Raw genomic sequence first — 17,215 nt, forward strand, 5'->3', positions numbered from 1 at the left:
CCCAGGTGCCCTCTTTACTGTCTGTTCTCCAGGTGCCCTCTTTACTATCTATTCCGCAGGTGTTCTCTTTATTATCTGTTCCCCAGGTGCCCTCTTTACTGTCTGTTCCCCATGTGCTCTCTTTACTGTCTGTTCCCCAGGTGTTCTCTTTATTGTCTGTTCCCCAGGTGCCCTCTTTACTGTCTGTTCCCCAGGTGCCCTCTTTACTATCTGTTCCGCAGGTGTTCTCTTTATTATCTGTTCCCCAGGTGCCCTCTTTACTGTCTGTTCCCCATGTGCTCTCTTTACTGTCTGTTCCCCAGGTGTTCTCTTTATTATCTGTTCCCCAGGTGCCCTCTTTACTGTCTGTTCCCCATGTGCTCTCTTTACTGTCTGTTCCCCAGGTGTTCTCTTTATTATCTGTTCCCCAGGTGCCCTCTTTACTGTCTGTTCCCCATGTGCTCTCTTTACTGTCTGTTCCCCAGGTGTTCTCTTTATTGTCTGTTCCCCAGGTGCCCTCTTTACTGTCTGTTCCCCATGTGCTCTCTTTACTGTCTGTTCCCCAGGTGCCCTCTTTACTGTCTGTTCCCAAAGTGCTCTCTTTACTATCTGTTCCCCAGGTGCCGTCTTTACTGTCTGTTCCCCAGGTGTTCTCTTTACTATCTGTTCCCCAGGTGCCCTCTTTACTGTCTGTTCCCCAAGTGCTCTCTTTACTATCTGTTCCCCAGGTGCCCTCTTTACTGTCTGTTCCCCAAGTGCCCTCTTTACTGACTGTTCCCCAAGTGCTCTCTTTACTGTCTGTTCCCCAGGTGCTCTCTTTACTGTCTGTTCCCCAGGTGTTCTCTTTATTGTTTGTTCCCCAGGTGCCCTCTTTACTGTCTGTTCCCCAAGTGCTCTCTTTACTATCTGTTCCCCAGGTGCCCTCTTTACTGTCTGTTCCCCAAGTGCTCTCTTTACTGTCTGTTCCCCAGGTGTTCTCTTTACTGTCTGTTCCCCAAGTGCTCTCTTTACTATCTGTTCCCCAGGTGCCCTCTCTACTGTCTGTTCCCCAGGTGCCCTCTTTACTGTTTGTTCCCCAGGTACCCTCTTTACTATCTGTTCCCCAGGTGCCCTCTTTACGGTTTGTTCCCCAGGTGCCCTCTTTACTGTCTGTTCCCCAGGTGCCCTCTTTACGGTTTGTTCACCAGGTGCCCTCTCTACTGTCTGTTCCCCAGGTGCCCTCTTTACGGTTTGTTCCCCAGGTGCCCTCTTTACTGTCTGTTCCCCAGGTGCCCTCTTTACGGTTTGTTCCCCAGGTGCCCTCTCTACTGTCTGTTCCCCAGGTGCCCTCTTTACTATCTGTTCCCCAGTTGTCCTCTTTGCTGCCTGTACCCCAGGTGCCCTTTTAAGTCGCCCCTTCCTTGGGTGTCCCCCTTGACCCATATTTCCTTTTTATTGACGTCTCCATCTGACCTATTTAGTGCATTTACCATAGACATGTGTTTATAAGGTAAATGTCATCTATGTCACCTTCTTCTTATTGTTCTTTTATTTTCTTTTCTTTTAGGAGAGACCATGAAGCTGACAGACAGCAAGACTTTTGACATGTACGATGGAGGTACGAGCGTCAGCTGCTCTGTATGAGCTGGGTGTACGTCACTACTGCACCCAACATTGTGCTGCTATTTATACTTTAAAAAACGGCCAAAAAAATCAGTGATAGGGTATATGTATACAACATCTTTAAAATGGGGACACAGAGTTTTTCCTGAAATGTTCTTTCTTTATGGATATCTTTTGTGTTGGCTTTTTTTAATATTCTATATATAGTACCTTGAAAAAGTATTTATACCCCGTGAACTTTTCCACATCTGTTCATGTTACACCCACAAACGTAAAAGGAATTTTATTAGAATTGTATGTGATATACCCACACAAAGTAGCGAGTATTTGTTAAGGTTAAAGGAAATGATACAAGGTTTTCTAAATATTTAAAAAATATAAATCTGAAAATTGTGAGGTGCATTTCTATTCAGCCCCCTATAGTCTGATCCCCCTAAATAAACTCTTGACTAACTAATTACCTCCAGAAGTCACCTAGTTAGTACATTGTGTCCACCTGTGTATAATGTATTCTCAGTATAACTACTGCTGCTCTGTGAAGGCCTCAGAGGTTTGAGAAAATTAGTGATCAAATGGCATCGTGAAAACCAATGAGCCCACCAGACAGGTCAGGGATAAAGTCATGGAGAAGAGTAACAAATAAAGTAGCACTCTGTAGCGCTATAGTATAAAAACATGAAATATATGAATTTTAATTACATTACTGCTCCGGAAAATAGGAACATTTGAGAATACTTAGCGCATAAATTGGCCAATTCATGTGTACCCATTAGCCATGATAAGGCGATTCTCATTGCTGGGAACCTATCTAATGTGAATCCTCTCTTAGGCTGAAGTCTACATTGTTATGAGAAGGTAGGATCCTGCTATAATTAAAAACTCCTGAGGCTTAGGGGTGGAGTGCTCAGTCAGAGAGCCTATGTATACAAATATCAAAAGACTGACAGTCACTTCAAAAAAGAAAACTGGTGAGTACAGGTGCCCACTAAGAGTAGCCATCTCCATGTATAACTGTTGATATGTCGAGAAGAGTAAAGCAGGGTTAGGTTATAAAAAAAAATAGCCCAAGCTCAGAACATCTCATGTAGCACTGTTCAATCCATCAGGAAAAAATGAAGAGTATGGCACAACTGCAAACCTACCAAGACATGGCCGTCTAACTAAACAGACATCCCAAGGAAAGCGCTAATTGGAGAAGCAGCCATGAAGCCAATGGTCTCTCTGGAGGACCTGCAGAGATCCACGGCTCAGGTGGGAGAATCTGTCCACAGGAAAACTATTAGTCGTAAACTCCACAAATCTGGCTTTTTTAGAAGAGTGGCAGGAAGAAAGACATTTTTGAAGGAAACCATAAGAAATCCTGCTTGCAGTTTGCAAAAAGCCATGTAGGGAACATAGCTAGCATGTGGAAGAAGGTGCTCTGGCCAGATGAGACCAAATAGAATATTTTGGGCTAAAAACAAAACTCTTTGTGTGGCGGAAAACCAACACTGCACATCACCCTGAAAACACCATACCCACAGTCACACATGGTGGTGGTGGCAGCATCATGCTATGGGAGGCTTTTCTTCAGAAGTGGCAGGGAAGCTAGTCAGGGTCGATGTAAGATGGATGGAGCTAAATACAGGGCAATCCTGGAGGAAAACCTATTAGAGGCTGCAAAAGACTTGAGACTGGGATGTAGGTTCATATTCCAGCAGGACAACAACCCTAAACATCCTGCCCGAGCTACAATGGAGGGTTTAGATCAGTGCATATTCATGTGTGTGAACGGCCCAGTCACAGTCCAGACCCAAATCCCATTGAGAATCTGTGACAAGACTTGGAAATTGCTGATCACAGACGCATCCATCCAATCTCACTGAGCGAGAGCGAGTGTGCAAAGAAGAAGATGTGACATTTGCACCTCTAATATGGTGCAAAGCTGGAGAGACAGACCCCAAAAGACTGCAGCAGTAATTACAGAGAAAGGTGGTCCTACAAAGTATTGACCTAGGGGGCTGAATACATATGCACATCACAATTATCAGATTTATATTTTTAAAATAATTAGAAAACCTTGTATCATTTCCTTTGCACTTCACAAATACTTGCTACTTTGTGTTGGTATCACATGAAATCCCATAAAATACATTTAAGTTTGTGGATGTGACTCGCTGTCACGGGTGTGTTGCCACGAAGATCGTCACGAGTACACAGCCTGACTTCTCGCAGCTGACTTGTTGGTGCTTTGTGTTTCTCGGCAGTGAGGGAGTTAATTCTCTCTCTCTCTCTGGGCTAGATGAGGTCCAGCCTCGCCCAGCTGCAATCAATACTGCTGTAGTGAGACTCCTTCATATACCTGCTGGTCTGTTTGGGAGGTGTCGGTGAAAGCATTTCATTCAGACTGACAGAGCGGATCGTGGTGTTTGGAGTTGCTGAGATAAGTGTATTTGGAAGTGTTTTTTCCCTTTCCTCGCTTTATCATTTATCTCCTTTCCCGTTGGTTTTCCCTCTGTTGTAGTTGAGAAGTTGTTTGTATGCAAGGTGGTTTTGGTTTTTCCCTTGTACTGTCTCGTTCGTCTAAATACTGTGTTTGGGCATATTATTTCTTGTTCCCTTTGGTTGTGATCGGGGTCCTTCTCAGGACTAGATTACTGAGGTGCAGGGATCTTCAGGAGGTAGGGGTTACGCTGGCGGCCTGGACCTCTGTACCTTTAACAGTACCTCCAGGTTGAGGGATTAGTCAGGGCCCCAGCTTAGGGTCAGCTTAGGCCCCCTACCTCCAGTATACAGAGACAGCGTGACATTTTCACCGACCCACTTAGTTTTTCTCCAGCTACTATGGATCCAGTAGCCGGTCTAGCTCGGCAATTGCAGAGTTTGTCCATGGATCTGGCGGACGTTAGGTCCAAGGTTTGGCATCCTCAGGAGCAAGCCGGACCAGAACCTAAAGTAGCTCTCCCTGATAGGTTCACTGGGGGGCGGGACAAGTTTTTTGTTTTCCGGGAGGCATGTAAATTGTACTTTCGGCTGCGGCCTCGGTCATCGGGGAGTGAAGAACAAAGGGTGGGAATTGTCATCTCGCTCCTACAAGGGGACCCACAATCTTGGGCGTTCTCTCTTCCCCCGGGTTCCCCGGCTCTCCAGTCAGTGGATAGGTTTTTCGCTGCCCTGGGACTCGTATATGATGACCCAGATCGGATCTCCCTTGCTGAGTCTAAGTTATGTAGGATCCAACAGGGAGATCGTCCGGCGGAGGAATTCTGTTCGGAGTTCCGTAGGTGGGCCACGGACACCCAGTGGAATGACCCGGCTCTTAGGAGCCAGTTTTGTCATGGTTTATCCGACAAATTACAGGATGTGTTGGCACAGTATGACTCTCCCGTGTCTCTGGAAGCCGCTATGGCCCTCGCTATTCGCGTGGACAGACGGCTTCGGGAGAGGTGCGGGATAACTCTACCCCCTGTGATGACTCCACCTCCTACAAGGTCCCCTCATATGGTGGTTCCCCTGGTCAGTCCAGAGGAGCCTATGCAATTAGGAGGGACATCATTTCGGGGGAGGGGACCGGTGGTGCGCCATAAGGCAGGAAGGTGTTTCTTCTGCGGGAGAAAGGGACATTTTATTGGGGGGTGTCCATCCCGTCCCTTGCAGAGTGAAGAGTCGTCGGAAAACTGTTGATCCCAGGTTGTGTGGTGGACGGCAATCTGGGAGTAGGTATTTCGTCCCTAGGTTCGTCTCAGTTTCTCGTACCGGCGGAGGTGGTGGTGGGTACGAGAACTGAGAGGATATCTGTTCTTCTGGATAGTGGGGCCGGGGCTAATCTGGTTGATGCTCGGTTTGCCCGGGTTCAAGGTATGCGGTTGAGTGAGTTGGCTAAACCCATCCCCATATTCTCGATCGAGGCCAGGCCTCTCGGGCAGGGAAGTTTTTTGCAAGTTGTGCATGACGTAAAACTTCAAGTGGGGGCAATACATAAAGAACTGTTGTCTTGCTACGTGTTGGAGGGTCTTCCCACTCCTATTGTGTTGGGCCTTCCTTGGTTAGCTAAGCATAACCCGGTTATTAATTGGCAAACCAGGGAGATAAGCCAATGGAGTAAATTCTGTAATAAAAACTGCATGAACACGGTCATTGGTGCGGTTACTCCTTGGGTCATACCTCCATTTCTGGCGGACTTTGAGGATGTATTCTCGGAGAAAGGGTGTCAGGAACTACCTCCTCATCGCGTGTATGACTGTTCTGTAAAACTGCTCCCTGAGGCCAAGTTACCTAAAGCTAGGTTGTATAACCTTTCTGGTCCTGAGAGGCAGGCCATGAAGGATTATATCTCAGAAAGTCTGGCTAAGGGGCATATTAGACCTTCATCTTCACCGGTGGCTGCGGGGTTCTTCTTTGTTAAGAAGAAAGATGGAGGCCTACGCCCTTGCCTGGATTTCCGTGAACTTAATCGGATTACGGTCCGAGATCCGTATCCGCTCCCACTTATTCCCGATCTCTTTAATCAGATCGTGGGCGCCAAATGGTTTTCTAAGTTGGATCTCAGGGGGGCGTACAATCTGATTAGGATGAAGGAGGGGGATGAGAGGAAGACGGCGTTTAACACTCCGGAGGGGCATTATGAGAACCTTGTCATGCCATTCGGTCTGACTAATGCCCCGGCGGTGTTCCAACACTTTGTTAATGACATTTTTCGCCGCTTGGTGGGACAGTTTGTTGTCATATATCTGGATGATATCCTAATTTACTCGCCGGATCTGGTGTCTCATCAGGAGCACGTTAGGCAGGTGTTACAGATCTTGCGGGATAATAAACTGTATGCCAAGTGGGAAAAGTGTGTGTTCGCCGTACAGGAACTCCAGTTTTTAGGCTTCCTGGTTTCAGCGTCCGGTTTTCGTATGGACCCTGGGAAAGTGCGGGCAGTTCTTGAGTGGGATCGGCCAGAGAATCTTAAGGCACTACAACGTTTCCTGGGGTTTGCTAATTATTACCGGAAGTTCATTCGTAATTTCTCGTCCATGGTTAAGCCTCTCACTGACATGACTAAAAAGGGGACGGATTTTTCTAGGTGGTCTGACAAGGCTTGTCAAGCATTCTCCTCTTTGAAAAAATGTTTTGCCTCGGCGCCCATACTCATTCAACCTGATGCGTCTCAGCCATTCATTGTAGAGGTAGACGCTTCCGAGGTAGGGGTGGGAGCAGTATTGTCACAGGGTTCGTCCCCTGGTAAGTGGCATCCGTGCGCCTTTTTCTCTAAAAAATTGTCGTCCGCTGAGAGGAATTACGATGTCGGCAATAGGGAACTCTTGGCCATTAAGTTAGCTTTTGAGGAGTGGCGCCATTTTCTGGAGGGGGCTGTTCATCCGGTCACCGTCATCACCGATCACAAGAACCTGCTATATCTGGAGTCCGCGAAACGTCTGAATCCCAGACAAGCTAGGTGGTCATTGTTTTTTACCAGGTTTAATTTTGTCGTTACATATCGTCCTGGGTCAAAAAATGTAAAGGCGGATGCCTTATCTCGTAGTTTCCCGGGGGCCGGGAATACGAACGACCCGATTCCTATCCTTCAGGAGGGGGTGGTGGTTTCGGCAGTATGCTCTGAGCTGGAGGAGGAGGTATTGGAGGCTCAGGGGGACGCCCCTGTTGGACCTCCAGGGAGATTGTTTGTTCCAGATCAGTTGCGACAAAAGGTGATCGAGGCACACCATAACTCAGTTTTTGCAGGACACCCGGGGAGTAAAGCTACTGTGGATCTCCTCTCGCGTCGGTTTTGGTGGCCTAATTTACATAAGGAGGTGGTAACTTTTGTCGCGTCCTGTGGGGTTTGTGCGCGCTCTAAGACCTCACATACCCGTCCGTCTGGGGCCCTCTTACCTTTGAAGATCCCGGAGCGTCCTTGGACTCATCTGTCTATGGACTTTATTACGGACCTCCCTCCGTCTTCGGGTAAAACGGTCATACTCGTTGTAGTGGACAGGTTCAGCAAGATGGCACATTTTATCGCTCTTCCGGCTCTCCCTAATGCTAAAACTCTTGCGCAGGTGTTCATTGGGGAGATTGTGAGGCTTCACGGGGTACCCTCCGAGGTGGTGTCTGATCGGGGGTCTCAGTTTGTGTCTAAGTTCTGGAAGGCGTTTTGTGCTCGGCGGGGGATGCAGTTGTCATTCTCATCGGCTTTTCATCCTCAGACCAATGGTCAGACGGAACGTATGAACCAGAGCTTGGAGACATATCTCCGGTGTTTTGTGTCAGAGAACCAGGAGGACTGGGCTTCTTTCTTACCTCTGGCAGAGTTTGCTCTTAATAATAGGCGGAGCGAGTCCACTGGTAAGTCCCCGTTTTTTGGGGCATATGGTTTTCACCCCCAGTTTTGTACTTTCAGTGGGGGGGGCTCTTCGGGGGTTCCTGAGGAGGAACGATTTTCCTCATCACTCGCTTCAGTATGGAGAGGGGTGCTGAAGAATCTGAATACTATGGGGAACCGATACAAACGTATGGCTGATAGGAGGAGAGTGTCTGGTCCGGACCTAAGTGTGAACGATCGGGTATGGTTGTCTACCAGGAATATTAAACTTAAGGTTCCCTCCTGGAAACTGGGTCCCAGGTTCATCGGGCCGTACAGAATCAGTTCTATTATTAATCCGGTGGCATTCCGTCTTGACCTCCCCCCTACGTTTAAAATTCACAACGTGTTTCACAGATCATTGCTTAAGAGGTATGTGGCGCCAGTGGTACCGTCACTTTTACCTCCCCCTCCAGTGGTTGTCAATGGTAACTTGGAGTTCCAGGTATCGAGGGTCATTGATTCACGCTTTAATCGCCGGTCCCTTCAGTACCTGGTTCATTGGAAGGGGTATGGTCCTGAGGAGAGGATGTGGGTTCCTGCGTCGGATATTAACGCAGACCGATTAGTTCGGGCCTTCCACACGACTCACCCGGATAAACCTGGCCCTGAGGGTCCGGAGGCCCCTCGTAGAAGGGGGGGTACTGTCACGGGTGTGTTGCCACGAAGATCGTCACGAGTACACAGCCTGACTTCTCGCAGCTGACTTGTTGGTGCTTTGTGTTTCTCGGCAGTGAGGGAGTTAATTCTCTCTCTCTCTCTGGGCTAGATGAGGTCCAGCCTCGCCCAGCTGCAATCAATACTGCTGTAGTGAGACTCCTTCATATACCTGCTGGTCTGTTTGGGAGGTGTCGGTGAAAGCATTTCATTCAGACTGACAGAGCGGATCGTGGTGTTTGGAGTTGCTGAGATAAGTGTATTTGGAAGTGTTTTTTCCCTTTCCTCGCTTTATCATTTATCTCCTTTCCCGTTGGTTTTCCCTCTGTTGTAGTTGAGAAGTTGTTTGTATGCAAGGTGGTTTTGGTTTTTCCCTTGTACTGTCTCGTTCGTCTAAATACTGTGTTTGGGCATATTATTTCTTGTTCCCTTTGGTTGTGATCGGGGTCCTTCTCAGGACTAGATTACTGAGGTGCAGGGATCTTCAGGAGGTAGGGGTTACGCTGGCGGCCTGGACCTCTGTACCTTTAACAGTACCTCCAGGTTGAGGGATTAGTCAGGGCCCCAGCTTAGGGTCAGCTTAGGCCCCCTACCTCCAGTATACAGAGACAGCGTGACACTCGCCCCCTGGGCCGTGGGGCACTCGAATCCGGGCAGTAGGGGAACGATGGGAGTAGTAGTGGCAACCCGGTTCCATGGCTCAGGGTGGTCAGGCCAGTGGTAGTCCGTTTTGCACTGATGATTATGTCCGACTACGCCACCCGTGGATTGCGGTTATTAGAAACCGCTGCTGCATGCAGACCGCTGGGGCTGATGAGGTGTGCAGCTAGGGTAGTGTGACTCCCCACGGGAAGAGTGCGGCCCCAGGGCAGTATAATGGATATTGGGAGTGATGGTAGTGAGAGTCCCAGTGCTGATAGTGCTGGAGGAGCAAAGGAGCACACAGACAACAGGTTGCAGTCCAGGGTCTTTACTAGAACAGGTAATTGACCCACAAACAGTCCCAGCTAGGAGGGGACCTGGATGTCTGAGAGCAACGGGGAAATTGGCCCTGGTCAGGGTGAGGGTGTAGGCCTACCGTGCTTTCTGCGCTCCTTCTGGCTATCTCCTCGTTATAGGGTAACAGCCCACGTTTCCGAGCTCTCCGTGTATTCTCGCCTGTATGACCTGCGACGTTGGTTCCTTTCTGCTCCCAGCCTTGTACGGCTTTGCTGGTCCCTTCTGTTGTGGCAGGGCCTTCAGGCTTCTTAGGCCAAGGAATATACAGTCCCCTGCGGACTGGTTATCTGCTGTAGGATGTGGAATCCTCCCAGCCTCAGACACCAAAGTCTGGTAGATTAAGTCCTCTGTCTGCCAGGACAGGCGTACTTCACCTCTTGTCCCTGGCTTGTGGCTCTCCTACTGCCACACGCCCTCTTAGGCTGCAATACAACTGTCCCTCTCTGCTCTGGACACTTCTCAATCCAGAGACAGGTCGTCCAGTTCTCTCTAACCCTGCCCCCAGTACCAGCTTTTATAGGGGCAGCCTGCTCCCCCTACTGGCCTGTGACAGGAGGTATCAAATGCTAATGTTCCCCTGACCAGAGAACCTCCCCCTTGCTCTCAGACACAGCTTTAATTACACTTGTGGCATCCAGGCCAGGGTGACACAGATGTAAGGTGAAAAAATGTGGAAAAGATCACGGGGTATGAAGACTTTCTCATCACACTGTATATAAAATAGTGATGACTTTCAAGCAGAAGCCGCCAGGAGAATGGACCAGTCACTTTTTAGCTGCTTTTCGTTGTTTTGACCTTGCTGTACATATGTTCATTTTTTTATGTTTTTAGCGTTTTTTCAGGCGAGTTCCAGGTGAATGCTCCTGAAAACGACATTGTGTGCACAACCCTTAGAGTTTATTCAGACGTGACACTTTTTGTCCATGACTAACATGAAATTGCAAAAGGAATTTTTTCAAATTTCACATTTTGATCTGCCATTGTAGTACTAGTCTATGCAAATTGTCTCTGCAGAGAGGAAGAGAGCTACAACTCTAGCGCCACCTATAGGAAGTGGCAATCCTAAAAGTCAATATTGACTCTTCAACTAGCAAATTGAGATTTTGGCCTTTATCCTAAGTCATGTGACAAGGCTCGTTGAAGAGTCAATATTGACTTTTAGGCGCGCTGCTTCCTATAGGTGGCACTAGAGGTCTATCTCTCTTCCTCTCTGAAGAGACAATTTGCATATTTCCCAAGAGGAGCATTGCAGCTTAAAAGTCTCCTCACCTTGACATGCTTAACATGTCACTCTATGCAAGGAGAAACGTTACCCCTTGGATACTAGTAATAGTCGAAAAATTGACTGTAATGTCTGAACATGCAGCGCTCTCATTGCAGGTGTGTGTACACTGACATCTGGTGGACATAAAGCGGTATTACGATTTTTCAAAAACAATGTTTTTGTCCACTTTGTCCTACTGCTGTACATTATACAGATAATGATCCATCATTCTAGTTGACTAACCTCGTTTTTTGCTTAATTTCAGACTTCTCTGGACCAATGGTAGAGTTTATCAACAAGATCCCCAGCGGCTCCTTAATCTTAGTTGCCAGTTTTGACGATGCAGCTTATAAGTAAGAATAATTATAATAATACAGGACAGGATCAAAAGTAAAGGGCATAGAAAAAGGATGAAATGTACACCGAGAAGTTCAGCAACTTCCTAATAAACTTTAGTCTAATTCATTGTTTGAATTTTTTTTAGCTCTTTTCTTTTTTCTTTTGTTGAATTTTTCTAAAAAAAAAATAAATATTGTTTTATTTTTGTTTATAAACTTTTTGGGGAGTTTTACTGCAAAATTTAGCAAAAAAAAATTGCGCATTTAAAAAAAAAAATAAAAAATCTGGCATCCATAAAATCAGGTTTGCGCAAAAAAATTGTGACTTTTTGAAAAGTCACAATTGATCAATCAGGTAAAAACACCTGAAAAGACCAAACTCCGTCCACAATAGTGAACTAAAAAAACAAACACGGAAAAAAGTCACTTTAAAAAGGTGCAAATGAAAAGATGGTGCAAAAATAATGATGAATCTGGACCTTTATGCTTTGATTGCTTCCCTTTTTCCAGATCTCTGCTTGCTCTCAGTGAATGGAACATTCTTCCTTATATCCGGAGACTAAAATAAATCTTTTAACGGCCTTTCATGACTGAGGGTTTGTTACAATTGTATCTATCTTTTGTAAGAGAATCACATGCTGACAGAGAACTCCGTCACGAGAATGAGAGTGGTACTGAGCATGTGCGACCACTGCCTCATTCACTAGCTGTAGAAGTAGTGGTCGCACATGCTCAGTTTCACACAGTTCACACAGGAGACTTTGGGACCCCCATTATTGGGATCTATGGGGATCTCAGCAGTCGCACATCCGACAATCATACATTTATCATCTCTCCTGGTGACAGGTGATAAATGTTGTTTATGGGTCAAGCCATTTAAAGGGAATGTGTCATAAGAATAAAACCTAGAGTTTAATTTACGCTTTATTGTTACATATATCTTTTGCAAACCTTTTTATGTTCTTATTTAATTTTTCATATTAAATTCTATATTAAAAAACACTGGTGCATAGTGCAAAAATAGCCTGACTCCGACAGTAGTGAATTGTACTGAAGAGCATGCAGGTGATATTTGTCACTGTACAGGAGGGGTGGAGGTGAGCTGTGACATCACCTATTGTGAATGGTGGATCCTGTGTTATCTACTGTATATAGAGGTGTTATCAGTCATTGTACAGGAGGAGGAGGTGAGCTGTGACATCACCTATTGTGAATGGTGGATCCTGTGTTATCTGCTGTATATGGAGGTATTATCAGTCATTGTACAGGAGGAGGAGGTGAGCTGTGACATCACCTATTGTGAATGGTGGATTATGTGTTATCTACTGTATATGGAGGTGTTATCAGTCATTGTACAGGAGGAGTTGAGGTGAGCTGTGACATCACCTATTGTGAATGGTGGATCCTGTGTTATCTGCTGTATATAGAGGTGTTATCAGTCATTGTACAGGAGGGGTTGAGGTGAACTGTGACATCACCTATTGTGAATGGTGGATCCTGTGTTATCTACTGTATATAGAGGTGTTATCAGTCGTTGTACAGGAGGAGGAGGAGGTGAGCTGTGACATCACCTGTTGTGAATGGTGGATCCTGTGTTATCTGCTGTATATAGAGGTCTTATCAGGCATTGTACAGGAGGAGGAGGTGAGCTGTGACATCACCTATTGTGAACGGTGGAGCCTGTGTTATCTACTGTATATAGAGGTGTTATCAGTCATTGTACAGGAGGAGGAGGTGAGCTGTGACATCTCCTATTGTGAATGGTGAATCCTGTGTTATCTACTGTATATAGAGGTGTTATCAGTCGTTGTACAGGAGGAGGAGCAGGTGAGCTGTGACATCACCTGTTGTGAATGGTGGATCCTGTGTTATCTGCTGTATATAGAGGTCTTATCAGGCATTGTACAGGAGGAGGAGGTGAGCTGTGACATCACCTATTGTGTATGGTGGATCCTGTGTTATCTGCTGTATATAGAGGTGTGATCAGTCATTGTACAGGAAGAGGAGGAGGTGAGCTGTGACATCACCTATTGTGAATGGTGGATCCTGTTTATCTATTGTATATAGAGGTGTTATCAGTCATTGTAATTGACTCGCCCCCAGGGCCTTGGGGTACAGCCTTATGGCTGCTTTTGGGGGAGATCACGGTGGCTGGCCCGGTCCGTGGCCCAGGGCAGTCACTCAAAAGGGGCGATTATTTATAGGGGATTTGTCGTGACGCCACCTGTGGTGTCTGGTGAGGATCACCAGCGCTGCAACAGTCCTCTGAGGCAGATGATAGGGCAGCTATGATGGGACGGCTGCCCACAGGTGGAGCAGGCCTCAGGGCAGTGTAGAGGTGTAGAAAGATGGTGGAAGCAGGAGAGAGACGGCAGGACGGTCCCAGAGGAAGTACAGGCACACACACAAGGGCAAACTTCAATACCTTTACTGGTGGTGATGCAGGTACGGTCCAGGGCGAAGGGTACATTTCTGGACTCTCCCCAGTGAGCGGATGTAAGGCCTCCTGATCTGTGTCTTTTACTCTCTAAGCTTCGGGCCTGCCTGAAGCTAGGCCTGGCTTGCTTACTGCTTCCTTCTTGTACCTACTGACCTGGCGGTAGCGGTTTCTCCTGGTTCCCACTATTCCTGGTCGCTGGAGCCTTAGTGGTACCTAACCCTGTTGCTGTGGTCAGCGGTTGGTTAACCTGGGACTTGTAGTTCTCCAGGGATTCCGGTTGTTCCTACTGGTCATAAAGATCCCTGTAAGGGCGGACCCGGTGTCCGGTATATGGTTCGGGGTGAGCCTGTTATGCTCCTCTGCCCCCTATGCGTTTCTCCTTCTCTCCTCAGTCTGCAGAATCTCTCATGCAGACTCCCTGAGCAGACTCTCTGAGTTCTGTCCCTGTCTGTGCCTGACAGGAACTCTCACTTGCCTTCTAGCCCGCTCCAGGCTCTTACTGGCCAGACTAGCCCGCAGCTTGGGCCTAGCCTGGCCATCAGCCACACAGACTTGCCTGGAGCTGCAGCATGGTGTCACACTGTCTGCTTCCCACTGACTGACATCCTGAACTCCACCCCCCAGTATTTATATACCTGACAGGGCTCCATCTAGTGGACTTGGGTGGAGATGTCTGTATGTATTGAGGCCACTGGGGAGAATCCCATCCATGCACCCCTCTGGGATCTGTGGCACCAGTGCGCAGCAGGGCGCCACATTATCCTGTCTGTGATGATGAGATTGCTGTGTGTCTACTATAAGTACAGTATAAAAGCTTAATCCTGTTTTTGTATTTTCAGATTAACTGAACCTGGCAAAAAGGTTTTTGAAGATCTTGGCAGTAAAGAAATTCGAAATCTAAAATTCCGCTCACAGTGGGTGTTCCTGGCTGGGAAAGGAGTCACAATCCCTGATAATGCTGAAAGAGAAAAGGTAAAAATAAATAACTAATTAAAATAAAATAAAATTCTTATTGAACTGCAGTCAAATGACTGAAAACAGAGAGCAATAGTTTCAGCAAAGAATTTTCCTCTACAGTAATTCCTGGGTGTAGCTTCTCACCCACCCACTAGATGGTGCAGTCATTAGTGTTGAGTGATTTAGTACAATTATGTATTTATTGAAAAAGTATTCACCCCGTTTAAAATTTGAACATCAATATAAGATAACTTATCAGCTACCATTGTAGTTTGTGTGGGGTCAGGGTCGAGATAAGGGACAGGCAGAGTAGGTAACTGCCTAGGGCACTATTGATGAGAGGGCACAATTTTTAAATTTACCGCTTACTCACCTGTGACTTTTATGGAGTCAGCTCAGGAGCTAAAGCCTGCCCGATACACGGCAGGTGCTGGCTGTTCTACACAGCCATCACCTGCTTTTAACAGCAGCGACCTGAGCTAGTTCAGTCTGTGCTGCTTAACCATTTAGAAGCCACTACCCATCTCTGACAGCAGCATTTAAAGTGTTGCTAAGTGGTGGTGCACAATCGCATGTGTCAGTGTGCTGCTATTGCAGACGTTCATCGCTGCCATCTTGTTACACATGTGAAGCTCAGCCACGGGCTTGGCTTGCTAGGAGAACACTATTTTGACTATGTACTGTAATACTGTGCTCGCAGGTTCAACTTCCCTAGGGGACTAAAAGTAGATCAAATATAATAAAAAAAAAAAAATTCAAAGAATTTAAAAAAAATTCAAGTTCATATCACCCCCGACTTTTTCTCCTAAGCAAAAATAAAGAATTATAAAAATAAATATTCAGTACCGCCGTGTCCTGAAAAGTCCGATGTATGAAAATATAAAATAAATGAACCTGTAAGGTAAATGACGTAAAGAAAAAAAAAAAAAACCGAGGAATTGTTGGTTTTTAGTCATTAAACCTTCCCTAAAAACACAATAAAAATAGATCCAAACGACCCATTTACACCAAAATGACACCCACAAAAATTACATCTGGCCACAAAAATTGTGACACAAACCATATTTTTTTTACAAACTTCAGTTTTTTTTAACCACTAAAATATAAAAAAAGATATAACCGTTTTTTTTTATAGCACAATGAACGCTGCAAAAAGACAAAACCCAAAAAAGAATGATGAAAATTGATAATTATTTTTCACCATTTCACCCACTTGGAATTTTATTTTCATACATTATTGGTAAAAATAACGATGTCAATCCAAACAATAACTCGTCCCGCAAAAAAGCTACGACTATGAAAAAATGAAAAAATGAAAATGTTATGGCTCTTGAACGAAGAAGAAATAATGAAAGACCAAAAATGAAAAATTAAAGGGGTTAAAAGAAAAGGGCATTGGGCACTAAGAGAACTTCTTCCTTCACTAATTTAAAAAGTTTCTAAAGTTTCAGTTTTCTTGTAGATTGCAGCAGGTCTTTATCTGGGATTTCCCTGTATGGAAACCTATAGCTGAAATGCTCATATAATGTTTTTTTTCTTTTTTTACATCAGTCTTTTTATCTTTTCCTCAATTTCTTCTTTCGTCTCTTGCAGGCCATCCACGCCGACGGTAATAACCGATATAGAGGCTGGCCGGCAGAAATCCAGATTGATGGATGCCTCCTGAAATAAATAAGAAAAAAAAGACCATTTTTTAAGAGAAAAATTTGGGAACCTTTAAGACAAAGACATCAAAAGACTTGAGACTTGTTGCATGGACCAGGGATGGGAAAGGCCGGCATTAAAAAGAAAAAGAGCAGGAATTTTTGTTACTGAAAAGTCTAACTTATGAACACTACTATTTTTTTCGGGGGAAGGAGGAATATCCCCGTGTCCATGCTGGTTTAATATCAGGTTCTGTTCTTTTTTTATATCCCCTCTAATGCCGTTACTACTTGTTCAATAGAGTTAAGATGCACACAAAAATATTGTATCATTTTCTTTTTGTTATTATTATTTTATCACTTTGTTGCATCATATTTACATGTGACCTTAGAAATATTTTTTTTCTTAAGAATTATTGAAAAATGTATTCAATCTGTACATCCCGCCTATGTAAATAGATGATTTAGTCTCATACCCGGATTCCTTTGCATTAGTACCATATACTGTGTATTTATATTTTCTAGTAACTGTAGGTCTATAGAAAAGATTTATTGAAATTACTTAAAACTGCCCTTGTTGCCTATTTCTACCAATAAGAGCTCATCTTTCATTTCTAAAACTGCTCTGGTGAATAGAAGATACGTTTTTTTTTTTTTTAGACAGTCTTAATAAATCTGTCCCATCTGTTTCTTATTTTTTTATTTGCTTTTTTTTTTTTTTTTAATTCAAAATAATTAAAATATCCTTATCTGTGCAGACAGTGCAGCAGGTTGTGTAATTTATGGCAGCTGCAAAGAATACGAGTCAATGGACAGAAAAGTAACTATCTCCATGGAGTGAGTGCAACATCCAGACCTCAAAATGACAGGGGAGTTACATCCAGACCCTTATCTGTGTCTATAGTGTTACTATCCTGATTTAACCAGGCTTCTTGAAGCAGAACTGAACAATTATCAATTGTTTCACATTGTAATGATAATGAGATGGCTCTGCCAGCTCTGTCACAG

At 45.3% G+C, this 17,215-nt stretch overlaps 1 protein-coding gene across 3 annotated transcripts in view; it reads left to right on the forward strand.

The window, feature by feature from the left end:
• Positions 1-16,901, forward strand: part of FAM3B (FAM3 metabolism regulating signaling molecule B) — a 66,531-nt gene extending 49,630 nt beyond the window's left edge. For all 3 annotated transcript variants that reach the window (XM_073668465.1, XM_073668466.1, XM_073668464.1), the window contains 4 exons: positions 1,526-1,576; positions 11,095-11,182; positions 14,447-14,579; positions 16,158-16,901. In XM_073668465.1, coding sequence (XP_073524566.1) covers positions 1,526-1,576; positions 11,095-11,182; positions 14,447-14,579; positions 16,158-16,235 — 350 coding nt within the window. In that variant the 3' untranslated portion in view covers positions 16,236-16,901. The remainder of the gene's footprint in view (positions 1-1,525; positions 1,577-11,094; positions 11,183-14,446; positions 14,580-16,157) is intronic.
• Positions 16,902-17,215: the final 314 nt, after the last annotated feature.

This window comes from Phyllobates terribilis, unplaced genomic scaffold (genome assembly GCF_046119375.1).
Source record: "Phyllobates terribilis strain yellow unplaced genomic scaffold, ASM4611937v1 Scaffold_2__4_contigs__length_985480577, whole genome shotgun sequence".
NCBI classification, from domain to species: Eukaryota; Metazoa; Chordata; class Amphibia; order Anura; family Dendrobatidae; genus Phyllobates; species Phyllobates terribilis.